The 13,844-nt window shown below is 41.5% G+C and overlaps 2 protein-coding genes across 2 annotated transcripts in view; one reads left to right on the top strand and one right to left on the bottom strand.

Annotated features, from left to right (window-relative positions):
- Positions 1-13,844, bottom strand: part of CAPN3 (calpain 3) — a 233,842-nt gene that overhangs the window by 88,275 nt on the left and 131,723 nt on the right. The gene's annotated exons all lie outside the window — the stretch shown is intronic.
- The window catches only part of VPS39 (VPS39 subunit of HOPS complex), a 30,187-nt gene continuing 17,330 nt past the window's right edge, over positions 988-13,844 (top strand). The window contains exons 1-12 of the mRNA XM_075502777.1: positions 988-1,195; positions 2,951-3,016; positions 4,331-4,395; positions 5,212-5,254; positions 6,276-6,370; positions 7,622-7,720; positions 8,414-8,506; positions 10,017-10,200; positions 10,737-10,857; positions 11,225-11,345; positions 12,152-12,281; positions 13,437-13,579. Coding sequence (XP_075358892.1) covers positions 1,123-1,195; positions 2,951-3,016; positions 4,331-4,395; positions 5,212-5,254; positions 6,276-6,370; positions 7,622-7,720; positions 8,414-8,506; positions 10,017-10,200; positions 10,737-10,857; positions 11,225-11,345; positions 12,152-12,281; positions 13,437-13,579 — 1,233 coding nt within the window. The 5' untranslated portion in view covers positions 988-1,122. The remainder of the gene's footprint in view (positions 1,196-2,950; positions 3,017-4,330; positions 4,396-5,211; positions 5,255-6,275; positions 6,371-7,621; positions 7,721-8,413; positions 8,507-10,016; positions 10,201-10,736; positions 10,858-11,224; positions 11,346-12,151; positions 12,282-13,436; positions 13,580-13,844) is intronic.

The raw sequence follows: 13,844 nt of genomic DNA, 5'->3' as shown, positions 1-13,844 counted from the left end.
TTCATGCTTTAGCAAGGTTTCATTCCTGAGCAGGAAAGAAGTGGGATGCAACAGTGCCACGCTTGTTCTCCTGTTCCTGTGCTTTGATCTCCCAGCACAGAGCGTCCTCAGTCCCTGTTTTCTAAAACAGTGGTCTCTGTTGGTGAAGATGCTCAGAGATCTTTGCGCCATGTGTTTTTTTAGTTTGGTTTAGTTAGTTAAGCTTCTAGGTCAGTGGTGGTGAATGTTGCGCCTCTCCACAGCCAATGTAAATGCAACCATGGCCTGTTCTGTAAGGGACGAGGTAACAAGTAAAGATTTCCTCCTGGAGATTGAACTTCACTGGCCAAGTTCATAGGGTAAGTTCATGAAAGTAAAATTTAGGACTTCCAAAAATAGACGTTTACTTGCAAGAGATGTTTTGCTGCTCTCATCTGGTTTCCTTAGGTTATGCAGGTCAATTTTTGTCTTTGTATGCAGGGTGGCTTTCCTACCTGCTACACTTTATGTTAGCAAATGGCAACCTGACGCCTCTAATACTAACGTCGTGGGAAGACAAAATGAGCGTCTTACAGTCTGTCCCCTTTTCGGGCTGTATGAAGGTGCACAACGGCTATGTCAGCGCGAAGAGAGCCCCCACAGGGGCAGGTTCCCCCCCCCCGCGACCGTTGGTGCTGGCCGTGCCGACCCGCGTTTCCCGAGCCCCCAGCAGCTGGGGCGGCTGCTCGATGTCGGCGGGGAGAGTGCTTCTTTTGCGGGCTGCCGGCCTGGGGACTGCGCTGGGGCGCGGGTGCCCTGTGCCTGGCGCCGAGCCGCCCCGGGCCGTGACAGCGGCCTCACGGGGACCGCGGCCCGCCCGGCACCGCCCGCTCCCGGGGCGCTGAGGGGGCGAGGCGAGGGCGGGAACAGCGCGGGGGAGGCGGAGCCTTGGCGCGGAAGCGGCGGCGGGGCGGGCGCGGGGGCTGCCGGGAAGGGCGGGGAGGTGGGGGACGGCGCCGAGCGGCGGCGGTGCTTCTGTCGGGGCTTTTCCCCGCGCCGCCCCGCCGCCTCTGCCGCCGCCCGGCGGGGGGGGAGCCTCCCGCGGCACCTGCCTCTCCCCGGTCGGCGGGCTCTGTGGCAGCCGGGCCCGGAGGAGCCGCCGCCATGCACGACGCCTTCGAGCATGTACCGATCCTGGAGAAGCTGCCGCTGCAGATCGACTGCCTGGCGGCCTGGGGTGAGCCGGGGGGGCCGCGGCGCTGCCGCCCCGCGCCGCAGCCCGGGCCACTCCCCTCCCCTGTCCCGGGCGGCCGGGACGCCCTGTCAGCTGTTCTTAGGGCCTGCCGCGCCCTGCCCTGGGCCGGGAGTGGTTGCGTCGCTCGGCCCCCGGCCGGCTGTACCCCGGGGCGGCTGTGGGGCGGCCGGTGGCCCTGCCGCCTCGCAGGCCTGGGCGTGCGGGGGGCGCGGGAGCGTTTCCCCGTGTTCTGGCTCGGTGCGTTGGCTTCGGTGCCTGCAGCAGGGGGGCTGCCGGGGCCGAGCTCCCCTCGCGGCGGTGCCGGTGGTCGCCTGCCGCCCGCAGTCCTGCCCGCCCGGCGGCAGCCCCGCTGTGCGGGAGGCTGCCATGATTTCCAGTGCTGTAACCGTGGGCCGGCTAGTTTCTTGCCAAAAAGCGTTCCCTGTGTTTTGGCTAAAACTTATCTTGGGAAGCCAGTGGTATGTTCAAATCTTAGGTTTAGAGTCTTTGTATGTGTTAATGGATATAAATGTAGGTTATATTTTTGGGCATACTTGGCAGTCAAGATTTTGGTTAGGTGATTGCACCAGCTGTCGTAATGATAAAGCTTGATAAGGCTTTTCAAACTGCGTGAGCGGTTTCCATCGGATGTACTACCATAGCACAAAGTTGATAATTAAAAAAACTCCAGACACAGTGGAACTGTGACCCCTTTAATGTGTCTTAAGAACAAAATTATAACCTGATAAGTAGTGCCACATTTAAACATGGGTTGCTTATACTAGAGTTAAGTAGTAGAGAAGATGTGAAGATAGTTTATTCCTGCATTGAGGCTTTTATCTTTTACCTCTTTGAAAGCATTTATTCTGCTGAAGTAGAAAAAAGCCTAAACCCACAGGCGTACGACAGTATTGTTGTGTAAAAAGAGGTGTAATTCTGTCTCTACAACTTTTCTACCAAATAGTGGAAAAAAGGTCTTGCAGGAAACAAGATTTTTTTAAAATACAAGTATTTTTGGTAATGAGGGAGTATTAGATGTAGAAAGAAATATTTGTGTATGTTTCTTTCCTATATGATCTTCAGCAAGGAGGAAGAATTTCAGTCGTATTTCATGATCCATTAAAGATTCTATGCCTTTTTGTATGCTGTAAATGCTGTAAATAGCAAGAGTCTGAAACTCTGCCACAGAGTTTGTGTATAAAAAGATTCTCTCTTGTAAATCTTAAATGACTGTTGGTCGTCCAAGCAATTCAAATGCCATTTAAGCAAAGCTGCCACTGTCCTTTCCAGGCATAGCTGACTATTTCAGAGACTTCTTATAAAAACTTGACTATTTAAAAAAAACCAACCAAACAAACCCACATAGAACTCCTTGTTTTTCTTTCTGACAGTTCTTCCTCTTATGTAGCACTGTACCTCTCTGGGAGATTGTAATGTCTGAAGCATAGTTTATTGCCTCTTTTGATTGCACAAAACATGCAGCGGTTTGCTTCTTTACCTTTGTATAAACAAGTGGGATGTAATGTCTAGGCTGTGCTCTCTGTTTTGCTGCTTGATCTTTGGTCATCCTCTCCTGAGAATGAAAGCTTCTTCTGAGCACTTCCACCAAAGAGATGGTAGGAGACATGAATGTAGTCACCACAGAAAGTCCTCTTTGGCATTTGAAACAGGCTTCCGAGTGTTCTGACAAATGTAACTTGGCTGGGAAGGGCAGTCTTTGTTGAAACTAATTAGACTCTTTCTCCCCTGTCTTTGTAGAGGAATGGCTCCTTGTTGGTACCAAACAAGGGCATCTTCTGCTTTACAGGATCAAGAAAGACATAGGTAAGTTGATTTTAAGAATGGCACAAAAAGTTGATTACGTTATTTTTATTTCCTGCACTTTAAGAAGTTGTAGTGATGTTAACACAAGTATGTTTAATTGCTGATTTTTTTTCTTACATATTTTAATGAATATTTGTGCGGGATCTTTGGTGAAAGTGTACATACCATTTATCAGATGTGCAAGAAAGATAGCAAGTAGTATCAGCGTTTTTTCTGTTTTAAAGTATGTTTTATATCAGGTCTCCATATATTTGTATTTATAGTAAGTTAGTATAATTTTTGTGAATACAGTGTGTACAGCGGTGCAATGTGCTAGTTGCCAGAGGATTGATGTTTGCCTTCTGTTGAAGGACTGATTAGTGAAAGAGCAACTTTATTCAGTGGGTCCATGAGCATCAAGGGATGGGGAAGGGGGTTCCCTGCTAACTAGTTCTGTCATGTATTTACTCTTCTCCCTGCCTTTTTGACAGTCATAAGTGTTCATAGTCTATTCTGGAGATGCCACAAATAGAACTATTCTATTTTTGGTTTAGTTACAAATCTGTTTAGTGAAACTAGATTTTATCTGCTATTATGTAGAAACTGATGTTATTGAACACAGTAATGTAGTGTAGTGTGGGACAGGAAAGAAAAAAACCAAACATTGGTTTCCAAGTTCATCAGCTCTTGGAAAGATGTTCATTTGTAGCTACTTGGATTCTAGAAACTGAATTCAGCTTGGTTTTTCTGAAACTTGTAGGCTGTGTATTCCAATCAGAACATGCTAGTCTTGAGTTGCTAGTGTCTTATCTCACATGGTAAATTTCTCCCCCTTTTTTGCATCAATGCCAGGAGAGGTTATGTCATCAGAAAGTGTCTGTAAGTCTTTAACCCTAAAACTCCTTTTAAACCCTTGTGGCGTAGTGTTTATTCCTTGTCTACTTTGCAGTGATGTGCTCCCTAGCAATTTAGATAGCTGATATTTGATTGGTGTGGATAAAGTCTTTATGGGTATCTTTTTATCTCTGGGTTTCAAAATACTTAAATATAATTCTGGTAATCTAAAATTCCAGCAAGGCAAAAATGTAACTATTGATGAAGTCCTTGGATGGGTACAAGAAGTGTAATTTAAACTTTAACCTATGTAGAAGACTTTCTGATGCATTTAGCTATTAAGTAAAAGATAACACAGATATGTTAGAAGAGTCATTCTTCTAGTGTTAAGTGGCCAAGCTTGCTTTCATAATTCTTTGTAATCTATTTAGTGTAAGATATATTCAGCCGTAAATTTAAGGGCAACCTCAGTTTACATACTCTCTCAAATCTTTTTGGTAGGTTGTAATAGGTTTGAAGTGACACTAGAGAAATCCAACAAGAACTTCTCAAAAAAGATTCAGCAGGTAGGAAATACCATATTCTTGACATGGGGACAGTTTTCCAGTGTTTTCAGCTAAGAAATGAAATATCAAATGTACTTCTGGAATCTCTGCTAAGCTTAACAAAAAATTTCCCCAAAACTGTACATTATTCTAGAGGTGGCACAGCCTGATGTTTTTTGCCTGCTCTTCCCATAACAGGAATAAGCTTGGTTTGGTTGCTAAAGCAGAAAGCAAAGAACTGGAACTTACAGATTTATTTTTGGTTTTTATGGAAATGCTGCTGTTTGCAGTAAATCTTCAGCTGCTCTGACTGAGAGTATTTACTTGTAAAAATGATGGTAATACACCAACAGACTGTAATATATAATTTGACTCTCAGATAAAATGCTGTAGGAATGTGAATGTAATTCCTTTTATTTTGAATTTAGAACTAAGTAACTGATTATCTACTGCCAGTCTTACTACTGTTTCATTTTTTTTGGAGAACTTTGGCTCATTGCTTTCCTGAGTATCAATATCAGCACTTACCTCAAAGACTCTGCAGTCTCTTCCAGCACCACTCTGCATATCTTTTAGAAGTACTTCTGTACTAGTAACATGCTACTTGTTATAACATTTTTTTACCAACTTAGGTTGCAAGCTGTATGTGCTAGCTTGTAAAAACTGGGTGTAAGTGAAAGGGATTGCAGTAGCTGGAGAAGGCTGTGCACAGATAGCTGCCTTGCTCTTTTCATTATTTTGAGAGTATCCAAGATGCATTTTCTTAGACTATCTATAATCAAGCCATGTTCAGAGGTTTAGTTCATGAATGGAGACTAACAGAATTCTTTCTTTCAGATTCATGTTGTTTCTCAGTTTAAAATTCTGGTCAGTCTATTAGGTAAGTGAAGAAAATGTTTTAATATTTAATGAGCTCTTCTTGATGCAGTTACTTGGCTGAATGTGGCACCCTTTCCACACACCTGCGTAGTAATCTAGTTGAAAAGTCATTGTGTAGGATTTAGGCTTTTTCACTTTGCAGAGGAAGCATTATGCAGCATAGATTGAGAAGCAGCTTTGCTTGTCGTAAGCCAGCTTGGAGAACAAAGTATTAACACTAAGTTTTGTGATTAAAAATGAAAAAATACATACGTGCACTAAAGCGTGTGTGTATATATACATGCGTATATATATTGTTTGTCTGTATTGGCATATGTATATACACATATATGTACATGCATGTGTATGTGTGTGCACTGTATGATAGGGTCTAAAACTTGTGACCAGACTGATTTGATTGATGTGTTACACCAAATTCAGTTTATATGCAGATGGTGATCTTTTACCATCTTGTGGAAGATCTAAGTTTGCTTGTCTCTGGCTATATTTGTTTAACCTTATGATCTTCCTATGTCTTTTTTTGCTTACGTTGCTACTCCCTTCTTTATGATCTCCAAGTCCCGGCTCTTCCAACTCCAGCATGTGTAGATTTCTGCTGCCTGCGTCCTCGTGCGTACAAAAACTTGACCACAGCACCCTCCATTTGCAACCGTTCACTTTCCGCTAATTTCAGGAGCCAGTTCAAAATGGTCTTCCATCATGAACTTGCTTTGCTCTGGCCTGCTTGCTGTCCCTTCCACTCCCGCTTCCTCTGCTCAGTTAGCACCTGTTCTCAGTTCCTTCATGTAATTTTACCAACGCTGGTGTTAGTCATCTTTTCTGCCTTTTTTGTCTTGTATTTATATATGCCTTAGCACTTACTTTTCAGCTTTTGGGAAAACATTCCTTTTCCTCTCTTGCAGCTCTTAGTTTCACAAGTTCTTCTTTTTATGTAAACATAAAATGTGATAACTCATTTGAATTAGCAATGAGCTCCACATGTATTAAATATTGAATAATAATTGGAATTTTGTTTAAAACAGAAAATAACATTTATGTCCATGACCTGTTGACATTTCAACAAATCACCACAGTTTCCAAGGCAAAAGGTGCATCTCTCTTCACTTGTGATCTTCAGGTAAGAGGAGGTGCATAATGACACATAATATCCTTACTGTTTGTAATAAGGTTAACTTTTTAATGTTGCTGCATAGATTAGATTTGTTAATTTTATGTTACATGCAAGTTGCTTGGGTACTAGTGCTTTTTAAAATTAGTAGCTACTGGATGTTGAAGCTTTGCTTAAGGCAACAATTTTTAATGTAGTCACGTTATTTTTCTTCCTGTGCTTTGTAAGATATCTTCCTGTGCCTGTTGTGATTGTAGCCTTTAACCTTCTGATACAAAACTTCAAGGTATTTTTATCCTGTAGTAACTTTGACTGTCTCCTTTTTTTGAAAGGTCATCTTCAGTATGAAAGCCATTCCCTTCCCTTAACTTGCCAGTGTACTAGCTCATAGTGGTTCCCTTCACCAAGTGTCTCCATGTTTTTGTTTCTGTTAAATTGTATTGGCCCAAGGAGTCCCACAGCAGTTGTGGTAGATTCAGGCCATAAAATGGTTCCATAAGGTATAGCAATCCTCTGTTCATATGCTGTGGTTTATTAAGTGACTCATTTCTATCCAAGTGAGTTTCTCGGCCTACCCATGTCATTCAGAAACCTTATTCATAACCAGAAGAGCTGGCTTAGTGCTCTTCATCACTTTTTATCTCTGCCCCATGGGAGCTTAGTATTAAATATTTTCTAATAAGTACTTAGGTTTTTCTAGGTGTTAAAACTAGTGATGTCTTTCAAAGCACCTTTAAGTCTGGTCATTCCAAAGTGCCTTATTGTTTGTGTGTACAGGCATTTAGCTTTAGTAGTATTTTTTTGTCAGGAAACTTTTCCAATAGGCTAGAATATTAAACAGCTATTAATGTATTTATCTGTCAGTATAACACATTCTTTGCATTGTTCCATTTCCTCGCCTCTCCTATACTGCATAGAGTTCAAGCTATTTATCCTAGTCTTCAGGGCTGGGCTGATAGCTCTCTATTTATCTTCTGTTTGTGTGTGTGTACATCTTTGGTGCTCTTTTTTTGTTTCTTTTTTTTTTTTTTTTTTTTAATTTCCTTGGTGTCACAATCCCTGCCAAAGTTCATTTTTAAGTATCCTGCCCCCCTTCTCTCTGTGCTTCCTTGTGTAGAGAATGCCCTTCTGGCATGGAGGAGGACAGCTGCTCTTCACCTGACAGCTTTGCTTCAGGCTGAGGATTCTTTTGGCCTTGTATTTTTTTATTTACCTCTTGGTTTATGAGTGCCTATGAGTTAGGCCTGTCTATTTTCACAGCAGTCAGATACAGGAGAAGAGGTGCTGAGAATGTGCGTGGCAGTGCGGAAGAAGCTACAACTTTATTTTTGGAAGGACAGAGAGTTCCATGAACTACAGGTGAGTTGTGTTGTTTCTGTAGTCTAGCATGCCTCAACAGGGAGTAGTTGTTCTTTACTGCTTGCTATGCAGTCCCTATAACTCAGAGGCACTGCTGACTTTCAGAGCATTGACTCCTGTTGGTTCTGCAGTGATTTAACAAAGAAGCAGCAAATAAAAGTAAAAATACGTGGTTGAAATCACAATTATTGGCATTAATAGCGTTTCATAAATTAAATCAAAGGCTATGTTCTATATTTTAACATTCTGGTTGTAGTACACTTGTAAGTCAGTGAAATGTATTAGCCTGCTGCTTCTATAAATGTATACCTAACAATAACACTATGGAAGTGGGTCCGCTTCTACCCAAAGTTTTCCAGGTATGTCATTAAGTCAAAAGGTGGTTACTGAAAACAAGCACAGAGAACTGTGGTTGTGAATACCAGAATGATAAAAATAACCAATGGAAATGGGTAGAGAATTTTTCAGCTAGGCTGCTCTTCTGGGAAATTACCAGCTAACTAACAGAGCACACCTCTTTACTGTGCTCGAATCTAGCCTTTTAGTTGAATACCGCCGTTCCTGGACCAACAGAAATTGGGCTTGTGTGGTGGGGAATATGTTGTCAACAACAGTCCTGCCGTTACACTCTATGTTGCCAGGTTTGACTTTTGCTTTTCTCTTGTAACAGCTGTTTTAACCTGTTTTCCTCAGGGGGACTTCAGTGTACCTGATGTACCCAAGTCTATGGCCTGGTGCGAAAACTCCATCTGTGTAGGCTTCAAGAGGGACTATTACCTGATACGGGTAAGACTGGGTTGGAATACAGTGTTTAAGAAGACTTGGATAGCAGTAGACACTGTGGAGATTGCTCCTGTGCTCAGGGATTTAGCTAACACCTTTATGAAAACCAGAATCTGGTACTCTTGCTATATGTGGTTTTGGAAAGGGCAGTCTAAGTCTGTCCTTTTAAACTGATATTTTGTCAGGAAGTGATCTTCTGTTTATCGCTATTGAAACCAGTGTTTGAAGCTCTTGTAGAAAAAAGGCATTAAGAAAGGAGGTAGCTCTAAAAGGGAAAAAAGACCAAGAATATCATCTTAGCTGGCAGACAGTGGAACTTAACCAGTTTTTCTTTTCTGATTCTCTTGCTGAACTGTAGTCATTTCAGTTTGAGAGTCTCTAAACTTACTGTCATTAATTTAGTATTACAGTTTCCACTTATGCTTCATTTGACAGCTACATTTGATTCTCTTTTCTGCCTTTACAATTGGCTTCTGCTGATATTATAGGAAAATGAGATGAAGATGACGTGCATCACACATACATACGTGTACGTACATGGGTGGCAACATTGATCTGTAGTCGACAGGAAAATGGCACAGTAATTTTTACAGTCACTTCAAACTGACACTGCTCACAAAAGCAGTGATGCCTTTCTGCAGCCCTCTCCTAGATGTTGATTCCTGCCTTTCTAGTGATACAAGTAGTTGTGTAACTGCTCAAGCAACCAGACTGGGGACTTGCTGTCCAAATGTCTACTTTGGGTCGTCTCTGGCGCTTGACTGACCCATCCTTGAATGGCTTCATTTCACTAAATAGGCAGAAAAAAAAATACATGTTTCTATGGTATTGGTTTTTGCTGGCTAGCTGTTGATTTATAAGAATGCTTGAGCTGTAATGCAAGGGCAGCGCAGGAACATGTAGCTGGAGTTGAAGGAGAAGGATTCTCTGTTTTGGTGGCAGTGAGTTGTTAGATCAGCTCATGAAACCTCTCTTTGATGGATTTTTTTTTTCCTTTTTTTTTTTTGGAGGTGGGTTCAGTTCCCTGGACAGCATGTGGCCACAAGGATGAGTGGCTAGGGCAGGGAAAAAGGCTAGGAAGGTTGCTTGGCTTTTAGTTTGGTTTTTTACATGGCAAGGCTTACTCATGCCAGAATAAAACCATGTTAAAGTTTTGGCCTAAATGAAATCCTCTGGTTACACCAGGAAGTGTTTGGACACTTTAACTAATGTTGCTACTGTGCTATGCGTTTTTATAAACCTGTATGAACTGTGTGCTCAGCTACTGTTATAGTAACAGGAATACATCATCTCAGACACAAAAGTATTAATTCTTTATTTCCAAATGATGTATAAGCAAGATAAATGACAATATGCAGAAAAATGTATTGCTACTCCTTAAAATTGCACTTGTCCTGTTAGTGATTAGTCTGCATTGTAAATCCCTCTAGGGGGTTTTTGGCTCTGGTCTTATGCAGCTTTGAAATTAAGGTTATTTTGAAAAACAGTTTTACAATTTTCTTTATTATCCTAGGTGGATGGAAAAGGATCCATCAAAGAACTGTTTCCCACAGGGAAGCAGCTGGAACCATTGGTAGCTCCTGTAGCAGATGGAAAAGTTGCGGTTGGCCAAGATGATCTAACAGTTGTGCTCAACGAAGAAGGGATCTGTACTCAGAAATGTGCCTTGAATTGGACAGATATTCCTATAGCTATGGGTGAGAATTAGCAGTAACTTTTAAAAATTTGCTTCTTTACTCCTTTTTATATGATAAAACCATTATGTTCCCAGTATTTAGAAACTAGCTGGATTTGGAGTGTGACAGTTTTTAAAGTATTTCGAGTTGTACTCTGAGTGTGGAAGGTTTCATGTGTTTATTTTTGTTTCTTCCTCCTCTTTGCTTCTGGTTTGTATGCCTATCTCCTCCTCAGAAAATAGGCATACTGTATATCTGTTATGAAGGGACAAGATTTGAAATAGAAGGTAGTGTGGTAAAGCACTGTATTTCTTCTGGGTACCAGAGTGCCATAGAAATTCCTTCTTTTGAAAGATGAACAAAAAGCCTGGTAACAGTTGATTAGCAAATTGATGTCAGTGTTGGGCATTAAGTTTTGTTTTTAATAAGCAAAAAAGGGACACACTTCAAGGGGGGGGGGGGGGGGGATTGAAGAGAATCCTTACTTTAAGTCATGGCTTGTTTTAAGGCATACTTGAGAACAATCAACTTATATTTTTCACTTGTTTCACTAATAGAACACCAGCCTCCCTATATCATTGCTGTTCTGCCAAGGTATGTGGAGATCCGCACTTTTGAACCCCGGCTGCTGGTACAGAGTATTGAGCTGCAGAGACCACGCTTCATCACCTCTGGAGGGTATTGAGTATAACTGATTATTACTTTTGTTGGGCTGTCCGGGTGTATGGTAGCACTCTGAAAAACTGGGAGAGGAAGAACTTTTCTAACTCCCTCAGCTTAAGAAGTAGCATTGAAGCAGTCCGTTGTTTTTTATGAACAGATGGTTGGAGGCCATACCTTGAGGAGTAAATGATAGAGTTGAGTGACTTTGGGAATTTCTTATTGCTGGAGATACATTCTCCTTTCTGCTTTGCAATATTGCTCAAGTTGCCCTTGTATCTGATTGATCCATGTGTGTATTAACCAGGATTGGGTTTTTTTGATAGGATATTGCTCATTTCTCAGTGCTGGAACTTAGTAACTGACCTTTTTGTCTTGTTTACAGCACAAATATTATATACGTGGCAAGTAACCACTTTGTTTGGCGGCTCATTCCAGTGTCCATAGCCACACAGATCCAGCAGCTTCTGCAGGACAAGCAGTTTGAGTTGGCTTTGCAGTTGGCAGTAAGTACTCAAAAACCTTTGGGTTTGCAGTGGATGCACTTGTGCAAAAGTACACGAAAAGGATGTTTGCCTTCTGCTTGACAGTAGCTTGTCTGGAGAGTTTAACCTCCGTACTGTCCACTTTGCACAAAGTGGTAAACTCTAGCCTTTTTTTTACTTGTTTTAGTTTTGTGCTGCTGTTTTTCTGTGTTGCTCTGTGGTTTAGATGTTGAGATATCATCTTGTATGTGAAAGATGATCTTTCTTAGCTGTTTAATTGGTTACCTTCTTCTAGACTTTGAAGTCAGTTGGACTTCAAAGTCTTCAGACTGCTTGTAAACAGTTGTGCGTGGAGTTGTGTGTTTTGTTTTGTCAAATGACCAGGATTTTTTGTAATGGCCTTCTGTATTACTCCTGAAACATAATAATTTCTTAGAGATGCTGAAGCAGTATGCTTAATTAGATTGCTATTACTCTTTTAGGATTTTCTGGTTTCTGGAAGCTTCCCTGGAACTACATTAAAATGAATTAGTTGCATTTTGTATTGTTAACTTGAAAAAAAATTTTGAAAAGGCAAATGAGTGAAGAGATAGTTGCTGTGATAGAGCAAGTATATAGATAACCAGAGGTAGCTTTCAAACCCTCCAGGTTATCTCAGTGACACAATAAGCATAGCATCTGAGAATCACCATCAGAGGTGTTCACTTTGGAAGATTTTTTTGTTCTTACTCTCTCCAAAGGATAATACTCCTGTTATTTCTGTAGTGTTTCATTCTTATTTACAAGGCCCAAGAGTTGTTAATGTTCGTTAATTTGCATGTGTATAGGAAATGAAAGACGATTCAGATAGTGAGAAGCGCCAACAAATTCACCACATAAAGAACCTCTTTGCCTTCAACCTCTTCTGCCAGAAGCGCTTTGATGAATCCATGCAAGTTTTTGCCAAGCTTGGTACAGGTAAATGCTTGGGTTGGCATTGAGATGAAGCTCACAGACTGTTGTGTGGGGGTTTTTGTTTGTTTTCTGGTTTGTTTTTGTTTTGAAACAGGGGTGTCTTGTGCAGACCAGTCCCCTGTGAATTGCAAATAGCCTAGGCAGCTATTTAGCTTTTTTTTTGTGAACCTCCTTATAGTACTTAACTTAACTCACTGACTGAAGTTAATTAAATCATGAATTTGCCCTTTGTGCAGAATATATTTGTATTCTAGGCTATTTTACAGCGTGCATAGCATGTACACAGACCCTTGAAGTTGAGGGTTTTGGCAACTGCCAAAAGCCTACTTGTAGCTTGGAATGAAAAATAAGGAACATCTGTAGATTTGCTAAATCCTTGGACTCGGACCAAACTCAGGACCCTTAACCCTGTTTCCTGCTTGATGGACCAAGCTACTGAGGCCAGGAAACTTCTGTGGTTTGGAAGTCAAAATAGTCTCTGATGCTATTCCTCTGGTTCGTACTAGGATTATTGGAAGAACACCTGAAGACTGGACTGTACCATAGAATAGTGCTTAAGGCTGAGATTCTTTTATTGATGACAGCACATCCCTTGTGCATTTAAACCTAGAACTTTTACTTGTTTTGACACTTAACATCATATTTACTTTGGAAAACTACAATGAAAGAAAAGGACTGAGAACTCAAAATACTTTGAGCTTAAATTAGAGGGCAGTAATTTTGAATTTGCTTAAACTCCATGAAGACAGGTGCTCATTAGTTACAGATGATGCTATTCAGTTCTTGTTTCAAAAGCACAGTAAATCTTCTCTTAAAACATTGCTTGTTCCTAGAAATCCTGTCCTACTGTCAGAGTTGTTAATGCTGAGATTCTGCAAGAAGAGCAGTAAGAGGATTATAATAATGGCTTGTCTTCCAGGTGTGCGAAGCGCGCAGGTTGGAACTTGTTGTGCTTGGACTTTGAAACAGTTTCTCTTGCTTCTTTTGCCTTGTTTTAGCTTCTTTAATAAGCAAATTCTGTTAACTGGAACATTGTGGACATACAAGTTGACTACAAACAGCTCTATTGGCAAGCTAAGCTTGCTCAAAGGTTACATACATTTAAGAGTTTGCAAAAATGTTATGAATGGTTACTAATACTAGTTATTTTTTGCTTAGATCCCACTCATGTGATGGGTCTGTATCCTGACCTCCTGCCCACAGATTACAGGAAACAGCTACAGTATCCCAACCCCCTGCCAGGGCTCTCTGGGGCAGAGCTGGAGAAGGCACATTTAGCTCTGATAGACTACCTAACTCAAGTGAGTGCTCCTATATCTGTTTTTAGAGCAGGGTTATTCAGTTTTAGCATACTTTGTTGGTTAACTTTGATGTGCAGGAAGCAGTATGCCTACTCCAGCTCTGTCATGCTAGCATTAATGGGCTGTGTTCATGGTTGGAAACTATGAGAAAGCAGGGGAACTGGAAGATGTGAGGTGCCCCACAGATACGTGGGAGACATCCCATGTGACTTTTGTGAGGACTGGACAAAACTTACACATGGACTAGATCTGAATATGAGTCCAG

The sequence above is a fragment of the Mycteria americana genome, chromosome 5 (genome assembly GCF_035582795.1).
Source record: "Mycteria americana isolate JAX WOST 10 ecotype Jacksonville Zoo and Gardens chromosome 5, USCA_MyAme_1.0, whole genome shotgun sequence".
NCBI lineage: Eukaryota > Metazoa > Chordata > Aves > Ciconiiformes > Ciconiidae > Mycteria > Mycteria americana.
The sequence above is the reverse complement of the archived record's forward strand: the minus strand, read 5'-3'. Positions and strand labels throughout refer to the sequence as shown.